Below are 21,874 nucleotides of genomic sequence, written 5' to 3'. Positions count from 1 at the left end.
TTACTTTTCTGTAGAGGAGCATGTGGTGCTTCCTACGCTTGGGAGGTAGTAGTGATGGAGTGATGCTCAGCATCCCTCCAGAGCGAACTCACTGGCTGTTAAAATGTAATGTTAATTGCTTTTTTGATGAACTGGTCATAGGTGTTGCTGGTACCCAAAAATCCATCACCCAGCCTTTCTGTTCTGTTTGTCCAGGATCAGTCTCTCTTGTCCTTTGCATTAGCAGCGAGGGAAGATGGGCAGATATCTCAATGAGCTAAGGTGTTTAAAGTCTTTAGAGGTCTGTAGCTGGCTCTTAAATACCACTTGGGAATAATTTCTTACCTGGAATTGATCAATGCATCAATATAATGCTCTTCCTAAGTGATAACAAAAGGGATGAGCTTTGCTTTGCTTTGCTTTGCTTCTGCCTTATTCTAATTTTCTGAGTCTCCGTGTTAGGTGATGCACTGCACAGAAATGGTTATTTACTTTACACAGGCCTTTTTTAAACAAAATGTTAGTGGAAGTGTTTATGCTGGTTACAAGAGTCCTTTATGCTATGCTTTTGTTTAGGTCAAAAATGTTCTAAGTTGAATGTCAAGAGCTGGTTGCTGTTGCAGATATGGTCTATGGTCAGTTTGGTTTGGACAGAGTAATTGGGGAGAGGATCTGGCTTTTGCATTTCAATATCACTCTGGATCTTACTGGAGATAGTGGGGTCTGCTCAAGCCAGAAAATGCTGCTCTTGGCTGTGGAAGTGTTTGATTAAAACCACGTACCTTCCAGCAGTCTCTTGATGGCTTTTTCTTCAGCAGGATCTGTTTGCCTTCTGCTACCTGGCATGTGCAATCACTGGGATGTTCCTGCAATTATGCACGATAAACTGGTGTTCTTTGCCTTTCAAAGCTCTTCAGCATTTGTTTCCACCTATCCTCTATTCTCCAGGATTTATTCCCCTTAGTCTGAAAAACTTATAAAAATTTGAGTTTTTGTTGTTAGAATTGAACTATTGCTCACTCTTGCTCATATATTAGGTTAGTCAACAATATAAACACTGAATCCAATAAGGATCGCAGGCTGCACGGTGCAGAACTTCTTATCCCAGCAGATCATGCAAAAATATCTGTAAAAGTTTAACTGGGTGTCTGCCAGAAGGGCAGGTCACCACCATGGCCTTCAGGGTCTGCAGCAACACTGGAGGGAGAGAAGCTGGAGTCAGCAGAATGAAGACCAAGGGCTCTGTCCAGTGGTATATGGGCATCTCTTCACCTTGCAAAGCCACCTGTTGGTTTTTCAAGGAGCTGGTGTCCAAAAGCAGAGCAGAGCTTGGTATCTATTCTCTACTGGGCTGTGTCAAGAAGATGAAATCAAGAGCTGTGTTTGGTAAGAGTACCTTAAATTAAGCCTTCACTGAGCACCAAACCCATCCAGCTGTATAAATAAAAATTGGACTGAGCTCGGTTGTGATGGACCACCTTGATGGCAGCCTGTGCTCAATTCAAGATGTTTTTCTGAGGTTGCCCATTAGATTACATGCTGGTAGATACGTGTATCTCAAATGCTGATGTCGCCCTTACAACAGCCTGTACCTTACTTAATACCATATTGGGGTCAAAGAGCTGGAGGTTTCTCCTGGTTTTGGCTCCAGGACCAAGTCTAGACGTGAACTTTACCAACGTGAACTTTGCACAAATACAAGTCTGAGTTTTACTATTTCTGGCAGCCCTGCATCTCCAACAAGGTCCAGGGAGACATGCAGGGGAAAGACCTGAGGTTTGAAAAGAAATTGGAAGTAAGAAGAGGTTTTTTCTAATGAGTTTTTCAGAGTCGGTACATCCAGTGCCCGAGCTTTACAGCAAAGGGGCCCATCTGCTTGTGAAGCCCTACATTTGTGGCAGTCCATTTTTTTTCAATATTTAACGCCATAAAATTTAACTGGCAGCTTGTAGCATGAAAGTGCTCCTTTAGATTTTTTTTTTTTTTTAAACGAGTTGTGGCAGGGTGAGTAAAAAGTTGCTGATTTAACCAGGGTTTTAGGAAGTGAAAAGGATGCTTTAATCTTGGTTATCTGTGTATAAGCTGTTGTGGTTTCTGAATATGCAGCATGGTGAAAGAAACCGTAATTCTGGCATTCATTAAAAATACAATTTTTTTTTTTTTTTTCCTGAGAGCTATACTTGGCTCTGGCCATCCAGCCCCCTGTACAGGCTTTAACGGCAGAGAACAGAAGCAGTGCAAAAAAAAAAAAAAAGTATATTAAAATATCACCCTTTTACATCATCACATACAGCTTTTTTCTGTTTTTTGCTCCTCGTGAGTCATTGCTTCTCTGGGAGAAGGTAGTATGGGACTGTGTAGTGTGAAGGTGGTATTGTTATAGCAAAGAAGCCTGTAAAATTAAAGTTTCGTAGATACTAATTTTTAAAAATATTGGGTTTTTTTAATTTGATTGCAACCAGCAGAACTATTTTTTAGGGGAAGGGAAGAATTTTTTTTTTTTTTAAAGCAGGCATACAAAAATTAGTGTTAATGCCCCCCCCCCCCCTTTTTTTTTTTTTTACTTGATTCCCTGCTTTTTCCATTTATAAGTTTTGGGGGGGTTCTAACCCTTTTGCTTTTCCTGGATTATCTGGGTACCAGCAAATATTTTGAATAATGCCAGCAGAAAAAGACCTTTACTCAGAGTTTCAAATCTCACCTGAGTGCAGAATAGCAGGAGTAAGAAATCCTGACCGTGGGGTGGGGAGTGGTGGTGGTGCTGTAGTGATGGCAGCAGATGGAAGATGTGCTTGTATGTGTTTAGAGAGTTTGTAATCTTAAGGATTACAAATCTACTGAACTTGTACAAATGTATTTTACACAGGCTTTTAATTTGAGCAAGTTTGGTTTTCTTAGATTATATCTTTTGCCATCTCTAAAACACAGGCTGTCGCTGCCGAAACTGTGTCCTTGCTCCAAAACACTTCAAAGAGAGATTTTAATTCTTAAGTCTGTCTTCCCCTTATTCCTTTTGGCAGAAGATATTTCCAAAAGTATATCTATTTTTAAGGTAGCCTGAATCCGATGCCCATCATGAAAACTTTCAGGCCAATTAATTTGGCAACACAATCTTATGAAGAACCCCAGATATCTTATATCAGGATCTTAGCAAAAGTTGGCCAACCCCAACAAGTGGCATTTCTAGCATATAAATAAAACATATATCCTTGCTAGCCTGATAAGCAGGAAACCTATTGATTAAAACCTTGTCTTCAGCTTACTTCCTGAATCTCCAAGTTAAACTGCGTTTGATCTATCTTGTTTTCAACTCTGCAATATTTTTTGCATGTGTGTAACATGTGCTCGCTTTGATCCCCGGGAGATTTGTTTTGGCATTGCAGGAGCTATTTTTATTTTGCTTTGTGAGCAAAATAAAAATGGTTTGATAAGTGCCACGGTGTTCCAGACCTGCCTAAATGTCACGTAAGTCTTGCAGAAGAGACAAGAAGCTGTAAGTGACTACCTGAAGACAAGCCGTATGTAATATGTGCTATATATTTCAGAGAATATTCACATTTAATATATGTAGGATACTAAATACAGCAATTAATGAATACCCCAGTAATACAGGAACAAATGTTTAAGCACTTATTTTAAATGCTCTGCTGCATAGGAGTGAGTGTAAGCACGTAGGACAATCCTCTCTTGAATAACAAGCCTGTAATTACAAGAAGAATATTCTGAATATTGCACACCAGGTCATGATGTGAACAGCAGAGACGGTTGGGCAGACTGAGCATCCTTTACCCTGCCACCCCTTGGCAGCTTTACCCTGTTGAACAGAGAAAATAAGAGCAAGACATATTGAAAGGAACGAACTGCTGTACAGGTTTTCTTTTATTTATTTATTTTTTTATTTCAAGGCTTTTATGGACTAGTGGTATTTTAAACCATCTGTGTGGTAGCATATGGCAATGCAAGATGAATGGCTGAAATGAAAAATAAAAGTGGAAAATTTGTTTTCAAAGTGGACTATTCCAACAATCTAGGGGGGAATGTGAAATCATACTCTTGAAATTGCAGCAGCTCCTTAATTTGAAAAGATATAATATTCCCTGATGGTCCTCAGATTAGGTAGTTTGATATCTGTTTAGGATGGTGAGGGGCTTTATAAGGTAACATCATCCAGGATCTATTCTAAAGAATAGATACTTTACTGAAATGGAAAAAACAAAACAAAATCTTGAGTCATATAAAATAGATTAATGTCTCTGCTGCTATTTTATAAATGGATATTGCATGAAGGCAAAGTGCTGTCTTCAACTCTTCAAACCAATTAAAAATATCTCATTTTAGAAAGCTGCTGCTGGTTTCGGTACCATGGACTTTGGGTATCACGGACTTTGGGTACCACAGATGTTGGGTACCATGGACTGCATTCCCTGCGCTGGTTGACATCAATCCCCACAGCAGGTCCATCGTAGCACGGGGTGGTGAGCTTGGAGAGCCCATTTTGGTGGGACCCTATAGCACCCAGCAGCCCTGGAGCAACTTGGGTATCTGAAACCAGATTTCTTTGCTCTGTGTGTGGTAGAAGTCCTGCCAGGAGGAGACTGCATGTACCATGAGGCAAAGCAAGCATCCTAGTTTCGGTCCCGCTGCATTTCATCATCTGGAGGAGCATGTGGGGCAAAATGCTGTTTACACCGCCACAAATCTGCTATGATGGCATATCTGTCGAGGAATTATCTAGATTTGTTGGTACAAAGGAGAGAAGAAATTGGCTTATAAAGAGCCAACAAATTTGCAAATGAGAACCATGTGTACGTGTGCTCCACCCCCCTATATTCTCTATACATTGCTTTGTCAGGAATTTCCTACCAGGTCTTACGATACAGCCGTTGCTTCTAGAAATAACTATTGAAGAATTTGAGATCTGGGCCGTTGATCAAGTTTTTTGGTCCCAAGCATAGCAAGGAGAGCAGCTATTCATGGGCTTCCCAGCTTGCCATGTACCCGAGCCCATCTTGGGAAAAAGGCAGCGATGGCTTATAGCCCATCCTGCACATCCCTGGAGGAAACTGGGCAATGCTGGGGTGGTACAGGCTTAACAATATCCTCATCTATTTTAGAAAAAAAGAGGAAAATTCAACGGTGAAGTCCTGCACATCCCCTATAGTCTTTAATAAAAGGGGGAAAGAAAAGTATTGCAATATAAACCCATATATGACTGTATAGAGGAAATGATGCCATTCTTTGTTGGCTTTAAATAGAAATGGTTTTCGTTTTTAATTGCGCATCTTTGTGTTGGAGCAGTTAATTGGGCTGGTTTACACTAGGACAAAGCATTACGGCAGCGAGAAACATTCCTGGGAGCAATGGTTAGCAGTGTACGGAGGCTTATGTACACTGTGAGCTTGTGAGCATCCTCAGTCATGGACCATGTTACTGCCTTCTCCTGTTCTAACCCGAGAGGAAGAGAAAGTGAGACCGGATTAATTGCACATTCAGAGCAAAACGTTGGCAGAACAGCTTGTGTTCACTCTAAAAGATGCTATCACAAAAACTTCAAGGAAAAAGAGGTGGGAACAAGCTAATAGAAGATAAGTGATGCTACGTGAGCTTTATTCTTTTGCTTGGGGTCAGTGAAATAAGGCCACTCAGATGAGGTAGCTTGAAGTGAGAAGTTAGTGAGAAGGTCAGTGAGAAGGATTTCAAGGCAATGGGTGAAAAGCCACTGATTTATTATAGTTCAAGGTTTTATTGAAATAGTTATGTGTGAACCTTCTGTTTCATTGTTTATTCTTCTACAGTGGCTAAAATGAACTGAAAATTAACAGTCACGGCTGATATAATGAGATTTTAGGTGACCAGTATGTACCAAAGCACTGCAGTACAACTCAAGGTAATAATTTAAACCAAGGAAGAATTGCAAGCAGCAAGAATGAAGATAGCCCTTGAATATGAATTACTGCTTTACGGTTATGTATGTAGGTGCCTGTCCCAATGCACACGTGTTTGGGAAAGCGCAGCCCTGGTACCCTCCTTTGATCTTGGTTTTCATCACTGTCAATCAAGCAAAATCTCTTTGCATTGTGCACCATGATTGGGATGGCACTTCAGAGGTGGTATTCCCCTTTCTAGGAGAGCTGTTGGAGGAGCAGAGAATCTGCCTGCCATGATTTGTAACTCCCACTGGCAGTACCTGGAAAACTTCAAGTTTTCAGTAACACTCACAGATTTACTATAGGGGTTTTAGCCTCCTGCTTTGCAACCCTTTTGCTGCTACCAGATGCTGCCTGCTCCATCATATGCTTTCACATCACTTAGTATCATTGCTGTGCAATATCCACCCTCCTCTTTCCTGCTCCCCGAATAAACTCTTCAAGGGTCTTGGTGAAGTTAAGTACATATTTTTAATATATTTTTTTTATATATACATTTTTATTTCTTTTCCTTTTGCCACCAGTGATGGGATTTATGGTGTGATCTCGTACATCGTCCACTTGAATAAACCAAAGGAAACCAAGCCAAGGGTCACATCTCATGGCCCTGGGATTGCAGCCAACTCCTGATGGCATCAATACACAGCATAAACTCAAACAGTAGACAAAAGCTTTGGCAAGGGAGAAATATGAATGTTGGATGTGGGTGCTTGAGAAGCGAAACCCGTTTCAGTGCAGAGCAGGAATCGTTTCCAATCACCTTTTTCTTTTCTCTTTCAGGCTGTGACTGTGCGAAACTCCATGGCTAAATCATTGTACAGCGCCCTGTTTGACTGGATAGTGTTCAGAATTAACCACGCACTCCTCAACTCGAAGGACATGGAGGAAAGCACCAAGGTAATGTCTCGCCAGCTCTTTTGGCTACGCTCTTGTGTTTTTACAATAGGTAACTATGGGATAAAACATTACCCAAGCTCTTAACAGCACATTGCTTAATATAAAGTTAACTTTTCCTCGGTTAATGTTTTAGATTGAGTATATCATTATTTTAAGTGGTGTTTGCTGAGCTGGGAAGAGTGAAGCACCTCGAATAATATATCCTCAAAACAGCTGGGGTATAGGTTTTGTTGTAGTCACAAAAGCCTGTTCCCCCACCCCCTCCAGGAGCCATGCCAAAGACTTTTCCTCCTTGTGTGTAAAACTATAGGACCATATATAATTGAGGGGGGGAAAAGGGAAAGCTTGCTAACGGGAGGTGTTTTGATGAGGTTGCTCCATAAAAATAATCAGAAAAGTTGAACAAGCTGTGATGTCGGTAGGTACTGAGATAAAACATCTCTAACAAGCGGAAAAGTGAGATTAGGGGCAAAAAAGATCACAACGGGAAAAGCGAAGCTGGCACGGTGCCGAGCTGCTTTCCCAAAGAATTGATGGAAGGGATGACATGACGTTTCCTGCGATAGTGGGGCTAGATGCCGCGACCCAGGACATCCTTTCCAAAACCTCTCGTGTATTCATCCACGCTCATTGAGGTGGGGCGATGCTGACTCCAAAAAGCATAGGTGTACAGATGCATCCACGCACGCATGCGCTTGCAGCGCACTGGCTACCCTTGGCTTGGAAATTTTGGGCATGGGTCAGCAGCTTGTGTTTTTTGGGGGGGGTTGTACATCCAGACTGAAGCCACAGCTGCCAAAAGAAGGATTGTTTTGCTAAGTACTAACATTACGTTTGAATTATGCTGTAGGACTGAAGTTGCAGAGACTTGCAGTGTAGTCGATCCTTTATTTAACTCCATAGAAACGCTTGCAGAGTGTAATTATAGACTGGAAATAAATACATGCGTATAATATTTGGTTATATGCTTTTCTGACAAGGAAGATTGTTAAAGTGGGTAACGTCCAGCATCTCTTCTGACTGCACATGCTTCCTCTTCCTCTGTTTAATATTTTACCAAAAATGTTGTGTTCTTTCCTGATTTTTTTTTTTTTTTTCCAAGTCATCAAAAGTTTTGTCTGGGCTGTCAGGAAAAAACCCCACTGTTTGTGTATTTGGTGAATCAGGAAAGGTGGATTCATTTTGACAAGGAAATGCATCTCAAATACTAATTAATTTTTTTTAATGATCCAATTATTTTTAAAAACTACTATCTGTTCTGTAATATTTAAATACAAAATCAGACTAGGACACTATTGCTTGCTTAGTCAGCATGTCTGTAATAGCAGGGCACAATAGTAGGTGTTTATGGACCGTTAAACTTTGGTTCCCAACCTCAAATCTCAGAAGGTAGGAGCCAGAACAGCCCAAATTTGTGCTGTTTTCCAGCATCACCGCTGCATATTAACCCTCTGCTACCTTCAACTAAGACTTGTGTGCAGCGTAACCACTTTCCCCTTGCCTGTCTCCCTATATTATCTCATGAATTCCTAATTCCCAGTTTTCTGAGCCATTTTTTTTTGCCCGAAATTGCATGGTGTAGCAACAAGATCCAGGTCTGGCAGCAAGCGCTGGGAGCTGGGAGCAGCGTTGCCCTTGTGCAAGAGCAGATCCACCTATGCTGGCAAGTGCCCAGGACTCGGAGCTGCAAGAACGTGCAGGCTCATACCCGTGGTGAGATCCAGCGAGGCGGTCCTGGGCTGTACGCGGGCCAGGTTTTCTGAAACAGGAAGGTAGTACACAAAATACCAAGAAATATATACTTCTAGAGACAGGAGTATAATTAGGTTTATCTTCAGAGTCCTCTATGAACATTGATTGATTTTCACAAGTCACCCAGAAATCATGAAAATGGATGAATCCTGCCCATTTTATGGGCAGAGAGGTTAAAGAAGAGAATTTATGTGCATTGCACAGAGCTGCAGAGAGCAGCTTTGTTAAACATTGACTAGCCAATTTTCTCTCGAGTTGTTCTACAGCGTCACCTCCTCACCCCTTTTTTTAGTCCCCGACTTGGGTCCTTCCAGCACAGAGAGAGAAGTGCCTGCCTGGACTGGGCAGGGCTGGGAATAGCTGCTCCTTTGCCCTCAAGGAATAACGTCGCTGCCAGCAAGCGGCTGAGAGCATCCCGGGCTCTGCGGCTGCTGCTGAGACACCAACCAGCGATTACCACCCTTCTCTGCCCTGGTGGAACCGAGCTGATGCCTATTAATTTGGTTTTTCCTACCACTTCACAATCCTCTTGAAATCCTTTTCAGCTCGTGCTTGGAGAAACCCCAGATGAGGATATAGGTTCTTCTTAACCTCCCATATGTGGTCTTGAGGTTGAGCAACACCAACGAGTAACTGGAAGGTGGACTGGGAGCAGGGGCATCTCCAGACCCTGCAAACAGGTCCTTGCTGCAGGGCAAGATCTCAGCACTTGGATGACATCTGCTTGCTGGCATCTACCAGCTCCCTCAAAAAATCTCCTAAACACACTGAGTCTCTGATTTATGAAAGAAAAATACAATTTTGCATCTCACCACGAAAGGTTGCTGACTCCAGAGTTTGCAGTGGGTGAGCAATATGCGACTCGCCCTGCAGCAAATGTCCTGGCTTAATCCCAGCCCATGCTTGCCACCAATATTCCTCTGACTTTTAAGATTTTGAAATAATCCCACAAGTTGTGAAGGTTCAGAAGGTTGTCAGATGATGGATTTTTGGCAGAGGGCTTTCTTATGTGACAGTCATGTTATGCAGAGGTAAAATAAGACTCAAAACCATCTGAATTCAGAGCGTATATGGGAGGAGAACTGCATCTGAAGTTGATGAGAAAAATGAATATGAAAGTATATCTCTTCATGAGTGTCAGTCTTTATTTCAGTGGTCATATACAGCTGTCCTATAAAAACACTCGTGGAGAGCTTGTATAGCCTTCACAGAAGTTGGCTTGACCAGAGCTACCATTCGCCTGGTTGTGGTAGCTCAAGGTTTTGTGGAGGTTGCAGAAGATGACATTACTTATAGATGCACATATGGCACGCACACGAAATCCAGGTTCACTCTCTGCTCTGCGTGCTGTGGAAACACATGCAGCCGTGTCTGCATCTAGCAATGTCCTTTTGCTGGGGCAAAGCAGCATCGCCCCAGCCACCTAGGACAACCACATTGACCAAAACTCATGCTCAGCCAAACTGGTGGTGGATATAATATTCATCGGTGCAGACCGAATTTGGCGAGGAGGCTGTTTATAGCTAGTTACGTCTATTTAATTGCTGGTGGACTAGGTGGTTGGGTGATAGGTGGGAGGAAGACCTAGATCCTAACAAAGTCCAAACCCCAGGAGAACTTGGGACAATGGGAATGGAGACAGTTTTCATATCCCAATACGTGTGTGTGTTTGATGTCAGCAGTAAGGAGATCAAAAGGTGAAGCTGGGTAAAAAAAATAAACACCCGATTGTTGTTGTTCCACTGTTTTTCAAGCAAGTATTTGGAAGATGTAAATCAGACCTTTGATATCCAAATTTCATTAGATGTACAGTGAATTATTTTGGGAAAACACAGTGGGATTTGGCTTATCTTGCTTGCTGACAGGATTCATAGCATATTATTTCTGAACCAAGTTGTAAGTTATTTGATACGGCCTGTTTTATGCTCATAGCAGTGCTGCTGTGTTATCAGTTTCACTCCGACTCCGTTTTCCTTGGTCTTCTTTCTATTGCTTTTAGCTTCTTTTATGTTCTCATGATCTCCTACAAACTGTCTGAAATTTGACCTTTATTAATGAGGTCAGAGGCTTTTCTTCCTCTTGAGAACTAGATTACTAAACCTCAGAGAGTCTCTTATTTAATTCCCCTTCCATAAATTAGGTTAAGAATTGTTAGAAGTCTATCTCGTTGCTTAAAATGATGATATAGTGTAGATTGTGGTGGACCAAAAGGCATTTCTTCCAAGGTTTTTTTTAAGCTTTTCCCATTTCATTCTTGTGAAGTGTCTTAATTTCTTCCTGAATAACCCTGCTGCTGTTTTCAGATGAGGTGCTGTGTACGTGGTGATGATGATGAATGCAAATTCATGGCCATGAAGAAAATTCATTTAAATTAATGGCCATGAAGAAAATTTATGGTTGAATTCATGAAGAATTCAAGGCCATGAAGAAAATTCATTTCAATTTAATCAACTAGTTAATTCTTGGCTATCTGACCCGAAACAGAGGAAGAATTACTGAATATGCAACAGGTTTAATGCACACCTGTTCATTATTTTTAGGTCCCAACTTCCAAATGTGTAGCAAATCACTGCCTCTCACTTTATATAATAGATCATCATGTATATTGTGGTGATGTAGATTGGAGTAGTCCTTTTAGATTTAGTGGTGATGGTTTTTTGGGTTGGGTTTTTTTTGTTTTTTGGTTTGGTTTGGTTTTTTTACAGTATTGGCTTTGGAATATTGTTTAAAAAAATTTCAAAAAAATTTTAAACAGATAAAAATAAAAAAATAATAATAAAAAATATTTTTCCCCAGAATTTAAGGCAAACCTATTTGTGATTGCCAAAATATACTTCCGTGGTGGAATGACATCACCAACGTGCATTTGGGGTGACATAAATCAGCTCCAACGATCGCTATTTATTGGTGGTTTGGGAATTGGAGAGCACATAGCTTCAAGACCATCATTTGCCAAAAGCCCTTAAAACTCATGCTCGGTGTTTAAATGTCATGGCTGTGGCCTCTTTAGAAAAGCATGAGGTCACTTTTTATCATGTCAAGCAGAAAGTGCTTACTAACCCAGGGTTCGCCCAAATTTTAAAAATCTTGTAGACATACACTTCTAATGACAGGAATTTTTTTACAGATTTGATATACTAAGTAATACAGTCATCTGCTGCAGGCTTGTCCATGCTGCATACTCATTAATTTTAAATGTTAGTTTTGATAAAGGAACAGCATTAACACATAACCTAGGCTTTGCTAATTGAGGTCTAAATTATATTACATCTTTGCATTATTTCTTTACAGCAGTCATTCAACGTGTGAATTTGAAACTGAAGGATTAGAAGATTTGTAAATATAAAATTCCTTCAGTTATTTTCTTTACGTACTGGACTACAAACTTAATCCTAAAACCAGCCAGATTATGTGTTTTTGTCAGGCAGTTTAACAAAATAATTTCATTTATGTATACATCAATGGAAGTAATTTTTTTTCACCTTGCTATGAGAAATGACTCTGTACTGGTAGATTTGTGCTGCTTTATAATGGAAAAACTGACATAACCCTTTTGCGTAGGTACCATGAGATTTTTTTGGCCAAAAAGCAGAAAAATAGCCATAAATTCCCAATTTCTCATTTTTAAAAGTTATACCAACTTACATGCGTTGACCTCTTTCTTTCGGGAACTCTGCGATGCTGCCTCCTGCAACAGAGGGCAAACAACCTGATTCACTGCAGAGCTCTGCCTTAATTTCTCTGGTGTGAAACTCTGCAAAAACCCCCACATATTAAAATTTGTATTCTGGAGTTGTTCAGGAGTTATCCACGTAGTCAGTGATATGAGTAAAATGCTGGTTTTCCCCATGTAACAACCATGGCAGAATTAACCATCCTCATCTTGTATGGATGGTTTGATACCTGCAGTGATTTTGTTAAATGCAGATTTTTTTTTTTTTTTAGTTCTGTGCATTTTACCTCTCTGATCTTGTTTAATTTTGGGTGTCAGCAAAAACTTATAAAAAGACAACTTCAAAATAGAATCTTTTTAATAGGATTCTTTTATAACTGAAATAACCATTTTTTCTATATATAACTGTTCTGTTTTGCTTTATAAATGTATTTACGCACATTAATCTATTTTAGTAGCAGTTTCGACACAGTAAATTAGCCAGCGTTAAAAAAAAGGGGGAGGTTTTTTTGTGCTCAGCTATTTCATATTAAATTATGTTTGTGAGAGCTTGAAAACCCTGTTAGTTTTTAAAGTGTTCACTTGTGGCAGGGGCTTAACCACAGAGCATCAGCATGGTACTTGTGAAAGCCAGTGTTGGTAATTCCATAAGGATTCTGGAAGTGTGAGTGTTTTATCTTCGAAGTCTTGTTTTTATGTAATGCTATAGAGATTTTTTTATCTAGAGTAATTCTGGGGAGCTCCTGTGTATTGTAGGGAGAAGCTTGCACAGCGGTGGGGTGGTTGGGGTTGGGATTTGCTTACACAAGGACAATGCGAATGGAGCATCGGTGTTGTGGATGAGAAAAAGTCACTTTGTCATGTTTCCATCATCACTTTTTCCATGTATAATATAGATAAAATATGAGCTGCTAATTACACAAAGAGTTTAAGAAGAATTCTTACTGAAATCTATTTAAATAAAAAGATGAAGCAGAAAATTTCTGCTTGTTAGGCTGTCGTTTAATGAATATATCTGTGAACAAAAGGGTTGCCATGTTCATTGGGACAAGCAGGAGAAGGATGCTTGAGCCGTGGGAAGCAGTGAGTGAAAGCAAATCCCTCTACCAGGCTCAGTCCTCGGTCCAGTGGCTTCCCAGTTTCCATCTTCTGGTGAAATGGCTGTTTCTCATGGGTGTTTTGCCAAGTGATGCAGACTTCTGGGAAACTAGCCAAGGACCTTCAGTAGTTATCCTTGTCATGGCATGGGTGGGGGTGAGGAGGCAGAGTCTGGCCTTGGAATAGGGAGAAAAGCCTGAACAAAGGATAAAGTAGCCAAAGACCTCTTGGAAAAATGAGTTAGAGTCTTATTGTTGTGCTTACGTGCTTTTTTTAATTGTGTTTTCACTTGTTCTGGTAGCTGAAGTCCATATCATACAAAGCTTCAACTCACAAGCTGGGTGGCTGCTCTGCCCACGGCAGCTCTGTCTGTTCCAGCCGTAGGTGGTTCCCTGGTCAGGAGTCGAGCACAGAAAGAATATTTTCCTCCCACGTTATGTGGTCTGTTGAAAACGGACAAACTGCAACGTAGAGAGACTTGCGGATAGTCTGGTTTATATTTCTGGCAGTGGAGTTAGGCTAGTCTTAGGAAGGTAGTCTTAGGAAATCCAGAGTGCAGATAAGACCAATAAAATTAAAACCAGGGTGCCTGGCAGCTCTCAGGTTCTTCTGAGGGGGAGATGTTTCTCCTCCCTGCTTGAGATTTGGTTCATTTGACCAGTGCTAATGCTTTTACCTCGCTTAATATTTTTATTTAATTAATTGTAACGTATGAACAGAACCCGTGTACAAGTGAGATGGCTTTGGTTAGACACGGAAGCTTACCCCAGAGTGCAGTTCACTAACAAACTGCTGGTGGAGCTCTCTGTGCACATGTCCTTCAAACACTTCACTCCTTTTCTGATGACAACAGGCTTGCTAGATGGACATGATCTGAGTTTTATTTGTAACTAATTATTAATTAGTTGTTTAAGAGAACAGTCATATATGGGTTTTGAAGTTGCAGCAGAACTTATACCTGCTTAAGCTTGTTTTTCACCCTGACTCCCTGTGTCAGGGAGGTTTATCTGCTGTCACATCCTCACCTCTCTCTTCCCCCATGTTTACCAAATTCATCCAACAAGCAGGGGACTCAAGGTACTGGGTTCTCAAGTTTTATGAAATCTAGTACATACATGAAGGAGAAAGATCCACATTTCTACTCCTGTTAAGGGAAGGAGGGATAGTCTGAGCCCGGGGTTGATGGGTTGCACTTCCTTGTGGGCCAACATACGTATGGCCAGGATCCAGTGCTGCCCCTTGCCTGGCTGGTACGGGAAGAGTGGGGTTGGTTCAGGAAGAGAGAAGGCGGCCAGGAGATTGCAAAGCAAGCTGTGAATTCACAGTGGTGTTGGCCTCATTTTGCCAACATAAAAAACCTTGGTGCACCCATGTCTTGATGACCATCTCAAGAGGTCATTGTAGGTTAGAGGAGAGAGGAGAGGCCAAACAGGGTTAGGGCTCTTCAATTTGGAGAAAAGGCTGGGGTGGGATACAGTTGAGGTTTAAAAAAATCATCAAAGTGGTGGAAAAAAGGCATTTTAGAACTATAATTCACCAAATCCTGCAACTTATGTTATGGAGTATGGATTTAGTAAAAGAAAACACTTCTCTGTTTTGAAAGTCTAGAAGGTGGCCTGAGAGGCTGTGAGGGATTGTAGTGTCAATGGGTTTAAAAAAAATAATTGGATGGGTACCTCTTCACACATCTCTTGTCCATGAACTAAAGGGAGCACAGAGGTAGTTGTCCCCCTCCCTCATCCCAAAACTGTGCATGCTGGTAGAAAAGGGTGACGGACCACAGAAGAGCCATGCTGATATACCCAGGATGGGATGTCCTGCTGCCATGGTCGAAGATGCTGGGCTGGGAGGAGCGTTGGGCTGGTCCTGCAGACCATTTCTTGTGTCCTGGTGGCAGGGGCTGGGATGGCTGTGCTGGAGCACAGGGCCCTGGGACAGCATCCATGGGAAATGAGGCTTGGTTCCCTTCCCTGCCCAGAGAACTTCATTCAAAGCAAGAAGTAGCGGAGTCTTCAAAGGGCGCAGAAGGCAGGGAAAGCAGACTCTCAGGTCATTAGGTTAGAAAAGGAGCTTTTGTTTTGTTTGCTCAACAGCTCTGTTGCCTATATTTTTAATTATGAAGGAACCTGACTCAGGGAATGGATTTGAGCCTTCCTTTTCAGCAGCATTACTGTTTTTACGTTATCTTACCGAAGGGGATGTAAAGTGAGAGAGACTCAACGATTCAAAAAATCAGTCTGTCTGGGTTAACTTCTCAGTAGGAGACATTGATCTGATATGCAAGGTGGATATTTTCTATTAGATATGATTTTACTTCTGACCAGACTTATTTTCCTTCATTGCAATGGATTATTTCCATGCAAACCCCTGCTGTGCAGGTGTTTCTTTGGAAGGCTTGCAGCTGGAGCATGTTTGCTTAGATATTCTGTATTCACCTTGTAAGCATGTTTCTGTGGACAGTCTTCACAGTGTAAGCCTTTTTTTCCCAACTCTATCCCCATTTTTCCCCTCAAAAGATAAATACTGTCTTAGATCCAATAGAATAACTTGGAACTGGGTTCAGGTTTCTTCAAAGATGGCAGTTGGTCTATAAATTAAAAAAACAACCCCAACTCTAAAAGGACTTTTGTTTTAGAAAAAGGCCATCTGTCCAGATATCTAAAGTTACATGTTTTCTCTCTGATGTAGGTGAAGTCTTCCAGATGACATAATATCAACAATTCCAGTAAAAATTAAAAGTCCTGCTATTAAGTATATTTAATTCTGTTTGTATGCTTTTGATTATGTACTGCATACAAATAATCCATTTACTTTATGTGATTTTATTCTAATCCACATTCTTACTTTTCTTGCAGACTTTATCCATTGGAGTACTTGATATTTTTGGGTTTGAAGACTATGAAAATAACAGTTTTGAACAATTCTGCATTAACTTTGCCAACGAGCGCTTGCAGCACTACTTTAACCAACACATCTTTAAACTTGAACAGGTAGGTCTGGAAATACTTACTCTCTGATGCCAATGAGTGTTGACGTGAGTTTGTGGCACCAAATAAAGTTCTTAAATTGTTCCTTTAATTCTTTTATGTTAAGGAGTGTACACTGAATTATTCAAATTTAACTTCTCATTTACCATATGATTTACCTGTAGAGTAAAAATCCAGCCAGAGATTTGCTGGTTTTAAATAAACATTTTGGGATATAAGTATCCTCAAATATCATTAAGACCTTAACTGTTGCTCTTTTGTCTCCTTGATATATGCTCAGAGAGCTCATCCATGAGCAATTTCTTTCTTGTCTTTTTCTGGACTTGCTGCTGTGTCATTTAATATTGCATAAAAGTTATTTTTCAGCATCTGTTGACAATGCCACCCCAATTTTCTGGTGTTTTTTTGTTTCCTTTTGTTTCCAGGTTTTTGTTAATTTGTGGGGAGGGAAGGGAAATGTCACTCTCATACATGTTCTGCAAGGTCAGACTTGAGATCCTTACGACCTCCGATAGCCATGGCAGATTAGGAAAGGTTGAACTTTAAGCTTTGCTTTAGGTTTCTTAAGACGGGGTGTCACTTTCCAGCCTCAAATTAATGTGCTGTATGAGAGATAACAAAAATACAGGTCATAATTTAGCAGGTAACATATACGACAAGATGGCATGGTCTATTAATTAGGATGGGAGGAGGCTTCTCCAGATATCATTTGTTATCTAACAACAAGCAAGACAAGAAAACTGCTGAAGTACGTGTTGTTTCATGGATGCACAACATATAATTGGGTTGTATAATACAGTAAATATGTTATAGACTTTCACAATGCCTTTTTTTTTTTAATGCCAGTCTGCATGCCCTTCCTTCAGGTAGAATTCTTCAGACGAGGTCAAGGGAAATCCTCCTTATCATTAGTTTTGGTAGAGCTAGTATTTGATGAGCTGCGCTCTGCGGCCTGAGTCCAGCTGTGATTAAAGAATTAAACCAGCCCTTCCCAGAAACCCTGATAGTTTCATTTTGGGCCTCTACAGTGTTATGAGAGATCTGAAAAGTCAGAAAGAGAAGTCTCCTTGAATATAAAGATGGTCAAAAATAAGCAATATAGCCCCGAGTGGATCATTTGGGGGATGTTTGCTCTAGAGTTTGATGCTTCTCTGTTAACTCTCTCTCTTTTTTTTTTTTTTTTTTTTTTTTGTCAAGAAGGTGGAGCAGAGCTGCTCAAACCCATTTTATTTCAGTTTTTTAACTGGTCTTTGTATGCTGATGCACCCTACTCAGTAGATGCTCTAAAAAGTTAATTGGAAAACCTGTCTGTATTTCTAGGAACAAGTCTATTTTACCATTATCCACCATAAAAAGTCAAACTAAAAGACTATTGCAAAGCCAATATAGCTATTTTTTTCTATAAAGGTAACTAATACACTTTCTAGAAAAGACTTTGGGAGGGAGGACCCTTCCTGACAGCTGGAGAGAGATGATACCTCGGTGAGGTGGGATTTCAGGGCACTTGGATTTCGGCAGCCTCTGCCAGCTTTGTGGGAGCGAGCCGAGATGCCATCATCCGTAAGGGAATTCCCATGCTTGGGCTCGGATTTCTTAGCAGGTCAGTGCTTCTCCCCGAGCCCACGGTATATGCAGGGCTCCTGATTGCAGCAATCTGTAATTCTCCTTGGAATGGCTTATAACTGATGACCTAATTAGCTTTCTCCTATAAATCTGTCAAGCACATGAAGTCATTAAAGTCAGTATTTGCTGTAAGGATGAGAGGAGCACTTGTGGAGGCATACGATTGCAAAGGGCTCGTTCCAATTCTTAATGCCAGAGCACATCATCTGTCGAGGGCTGGAGCACTGCAAGTTCTGCTGGTAGAAAATACAGTCATCTCTACATAGTTTGCCTTCTATGCATATAAATAAGCTGTACAGCTGCAGAAGTGCTAATTCTTGGGTGAATTATTTGTATGGTTTAATCATTTACTTTTCCTCTTCTTGGAGTTACGTGCTGCATGTGAAGGAGTGGATTTGGTGGAAAGAAAACTGATGATACATACTCAGATCTTGGTCTTCCGAATATCCTTCCTTCCTAGCTGGCCCAAAGATTAACCTGCTTTTTTAATGATAGTTGCCAGTCTACAGATGAAGACTAGGCAGTTAATATTGTGTTTCAAGATGGCAAAATAGTTATATTACTCTGAATTGTGAATTTATCTGAGATACTTGCGGCTTTACAAGGGTTTGTTTGATGTCTTGATGGCTGAAAAACAAGTGGGGTTATTGGTGATGGGTACCTGAAGTGGACAGGTCCTCCTCTGCATCCAGAGATCTTGTATCTCCAAAGCTTGCAGGAGGCTGAAGACAGATTGCTGAGATATTTGGATGCTTCTGCTGAAAGAAATAACAAATTTAAGTATTTGCTAAGGATTCTTAAAATTGTAATAGAATTTGTGTGCAAGAACAGTATTTAGCCATGATGTAATTGTAGCTGTGGAATACTGCTGATGTTGTGGAAACCACAATACCTACCACAAAGTCATCTAACAGAAGCGTGGGATTATTTTAACCTTTGTTTTCTTTTTTTTCATGGTGAAATCTAATAAAATGCACATTGCAAATCTTTTTTTAAACCTTCTGTCTGAAGGCAATGCTATTTCCAGCGGTTTGCAAACAACCGGCCAAGGCATCCTCAGGCAGTCTGGCTTCAGCCTGATACCTCCTATAAATACAGCTGCTGTTGTGCTGTGTACCGAGAGTCTGCAAAGATCTCTGCAATAGCAACCTCCTCTCTTTGAGCCAACCATGAGAATAAGGATAACGCATCTCTGCCCACTGTTTATAGTAAAATAGGAGGAGAAGGCAAAAAATGGTAAATGTTAGAGTTCTGCCTTGGATAAAGACAGTTATTGATGTTTCTCTACCACTTTTTTTTTAAATCAACTGTTCTGGATTGCTAAGGAAAATTTAGTGATGATTTGTGATGCATGGGGATATGCTTTAGCAGATGATGGAAGAGTACAAGAAACACAAACCCTAACCGGCTGGAAAAGCCTAGGCTCATAAATCCCAGTCTGTCTCTATAGGCAAACTCTTGGATTTGGACTGATAACAATCTATTTATTAATCTAGAAAGATTGCTATTGCAGGAATTGTAAATTAAATACAGCCTGCCTCGTCACGTAGCAAGAGTGGTTTTTCTTCTCCCCATGTATCTCACAGGTGTATGGGGTGGAGGCTGGATGAGGGGCTGTAGCAACCAACTGATGCAGTGCTTGCTCTGGGTGGCAGGAGGATGAGGTGTCTTTCACCAAGCTCCATGCAAAGTGCAGGCATGCTTAGCTCTTCCATGCAGCACGGTCTCATCCCTCCCTCGGGCTGGTGACTTCAGGTGAGACACCCCTGTAGCTCTCGGACTCATTAGGTGCTATCAGAGCATTACACCTTGTCGTCGGTTCTCTGTTCCCCGGCTCTGTTCCATCCCATGTTCCATCCCGTGTCCTCCTCTGCAGAGCAGTTAAGCCCAGAGCTGCTGTGAGGTTCAGATAACACCTAGGTGCTTCTGGGAGAGGAAAATAGCATTTCTGCATTGCAGCCCAGCTTTTTTTTTTTTTTTTTCTCCCCAGTTTAGGGCATGGCATGAAATAATTGCTGTGTATGAAGATGTAGTTTGGAGGTCACCACTAACATAACACCCATGCTATGAGTTTCCTCCAAGTTTCCAGATCTTTGGTGGTTTGAGGTCCAGGAATACAAGTTTTTATTTCTTTATGTATCCCATTCTCCAAACTTTGTCATCTTTGACTTCACAGATCTTCCCCATCCCTGCTCAGACTCATCTGACACTCGGCTTTTCAGTTTTGGTTACCTCCACCCCACCCACATTTCTCTGTTTCAGCTGATGTTTTGCAAAGGTTGAGAAGTCGTCCCGTAGCTTCCATCCCACAGGCGTTGCTGTTTAAGTTTTCTACCCCATTTTCTACCTTTTGTTTACCTGCCAAACCTCAATTTTGAGGACATCCTTTTATTGTTTAAAAAAACTGATGAATAACCGAGGTTGAGACTAAAAAATTATTTGGATTGCCATCAACTGGCATGAGCTCAGGTGTTGAGCAAAGTCTATTTTCTGGCATGGTCCCGTCCCTGGTGAGCTTGATGTCCCAGCCAGCAAACCTCAGCCTGCTCAGACAGAAAAACTTAATTTTGTAAAAATAATGCGTCCTATGAAATGTTTGCTCAGCCATCTAAAGCTCCATAAATATTTAGGGAGGTCTATAGGTTTTACTGGTCCTGTGTAATAGGTGGAGAAATCTGACAGTCAGGACTCAATCATGAACATTATAACAATTTGTTCATCGCAGTGGGAGTGACTTAATTAAAAAAAGATTTGTCACATCAATTTGTTGCATCGATTTGTCACAGGATGCGGTGATAGGTGGTTTATTTAGTCTGTGAAATGGCTGCGATACCTGCAATATTTTAAAGCATCTTGGATATGCAGGGTTTCTCAGGCTATGCTGCTCTGTCTCCCAGCAGCCTTCCATGTCATTTAGAGAAAATAAAATATGAAAATTTAAAATAAATGAATTTAAAATAAATAAATTTAAAATAAGTTATGAAAAAGGGTCTTTCTCCTACTGCTTGGAGCACTTTTTCCCTTCCTTCCAGTAAGGAGTTTTTTTGTATCTCATCACTCTGGTTAGGCATGAACTCCTCTTTATTGCCTCTGAAGACAAAAGCCAACCATCAGAAGTCAATCAGTGAGGACTGGGAGGCTTGGTTCAAAGTTCTGTTTTTGTTGGAGGTGGGGGAGCGGATGCCCTCCCAAAAAATGCTGCCGTCAGCTGTGTGCCGTATGACACGTGGAGAAATAACAAGCTGCTCAAGTTATTGATTTATTATTTGGCAATACATCATCGTATGTAACTCACATTTGGGGAGGAAAAAAAAGGATGTTTAGAGTACAAAACTCAAAAAAAAAAAAAGGCAGCTTAGAGTTGTTTAAACATTATTTTTAGGATAAGAAGATTTCAAACTACAGGTTTGAAATAAAACACAACTCTGGTCATCATCAGTCCCCCAAAGCACTGGCTTGGGTCCTTTCCCTCCTGGGGTGCTGCATGGCTGGGACTGGATCCAGGGGGGAGCTTTGTTTGCCACCCCCTTGTTCCTGGGTTTCTCCAGATGATGAACATTCATAATATATAATAGAACATATCATAATATATTATATATATATACTGTAATATGATAGAACAGTTTGACTTGGAAGGGACCTTAAAGATCATCTAGTTCCAACCCCCCTGCCATATTTAATATGTAATATATGAACCCCCAGAAGTAGTATTCTTAAATTTGTGTAGCGGCATCCTAGGTAGGCAAATAAGAAAACATGCTTAAAATGTTGTTAGAAAATACTCTAGAAAGCTTTCCTGGGGTGATGTACTGATGTAAAAGACTTGGCGGTTTTCTGCATCTTTTCTGTGTTAGAATTAGGTATCCAAAAGAAACAGGTTTGGGTTGCTGTGTTTTTTTTTTTTTAATTTGATTTCCTGACCTTTAATTTAAGACCAG

General features: G+C 40.8%; 1 protein-coding gene across 8 annotated transcripts in view; it reads left to right on the top strand.

The window, feature by feature from the left end:
- MYO9A (myosin IXA) overlaps nt 1-21,874 on the top strand; it is a 191,042-nt gene that overhangs the window by 103,544 nt on the left and 65,624 nt on the right. For all 8 annotated transcript variants that reach the window (XM_075505565.1, XM_075505564.1, XM_075505563.1 and 5 more), the window contains 2 exons: nt 6,687-6,803; nt 16,182-16,316. In XM_075505565.1, the coding sequence (XP_075361680.1) occupies nt 6,687-6,803; nt 16,182-16,316 (252 nt within the window). The remainder of the gene's footprint in view (nt 1-6,686; nt 6,804-16,181; nt 16,317-21,874) is intronic.

Source organism: Mycteria americana, chromosome 6, assembly GCF_035582795.1.
Source record: "Mycteria americana isolate JAX WOST 10 ecotype Jacksonville Zoo and Gardens chromosome 6, USCA_MyAme_1.0, whole genome shotgun sequence".
NCBI lineage: Eukaryota > Metazoa > Chordata > Aves > Ciconiiformes > Ciconiidae > Mycteria > Mycteria americana.
This window is presented reverse-complemented; position numbering and strand designations above follow the sequence as displayed.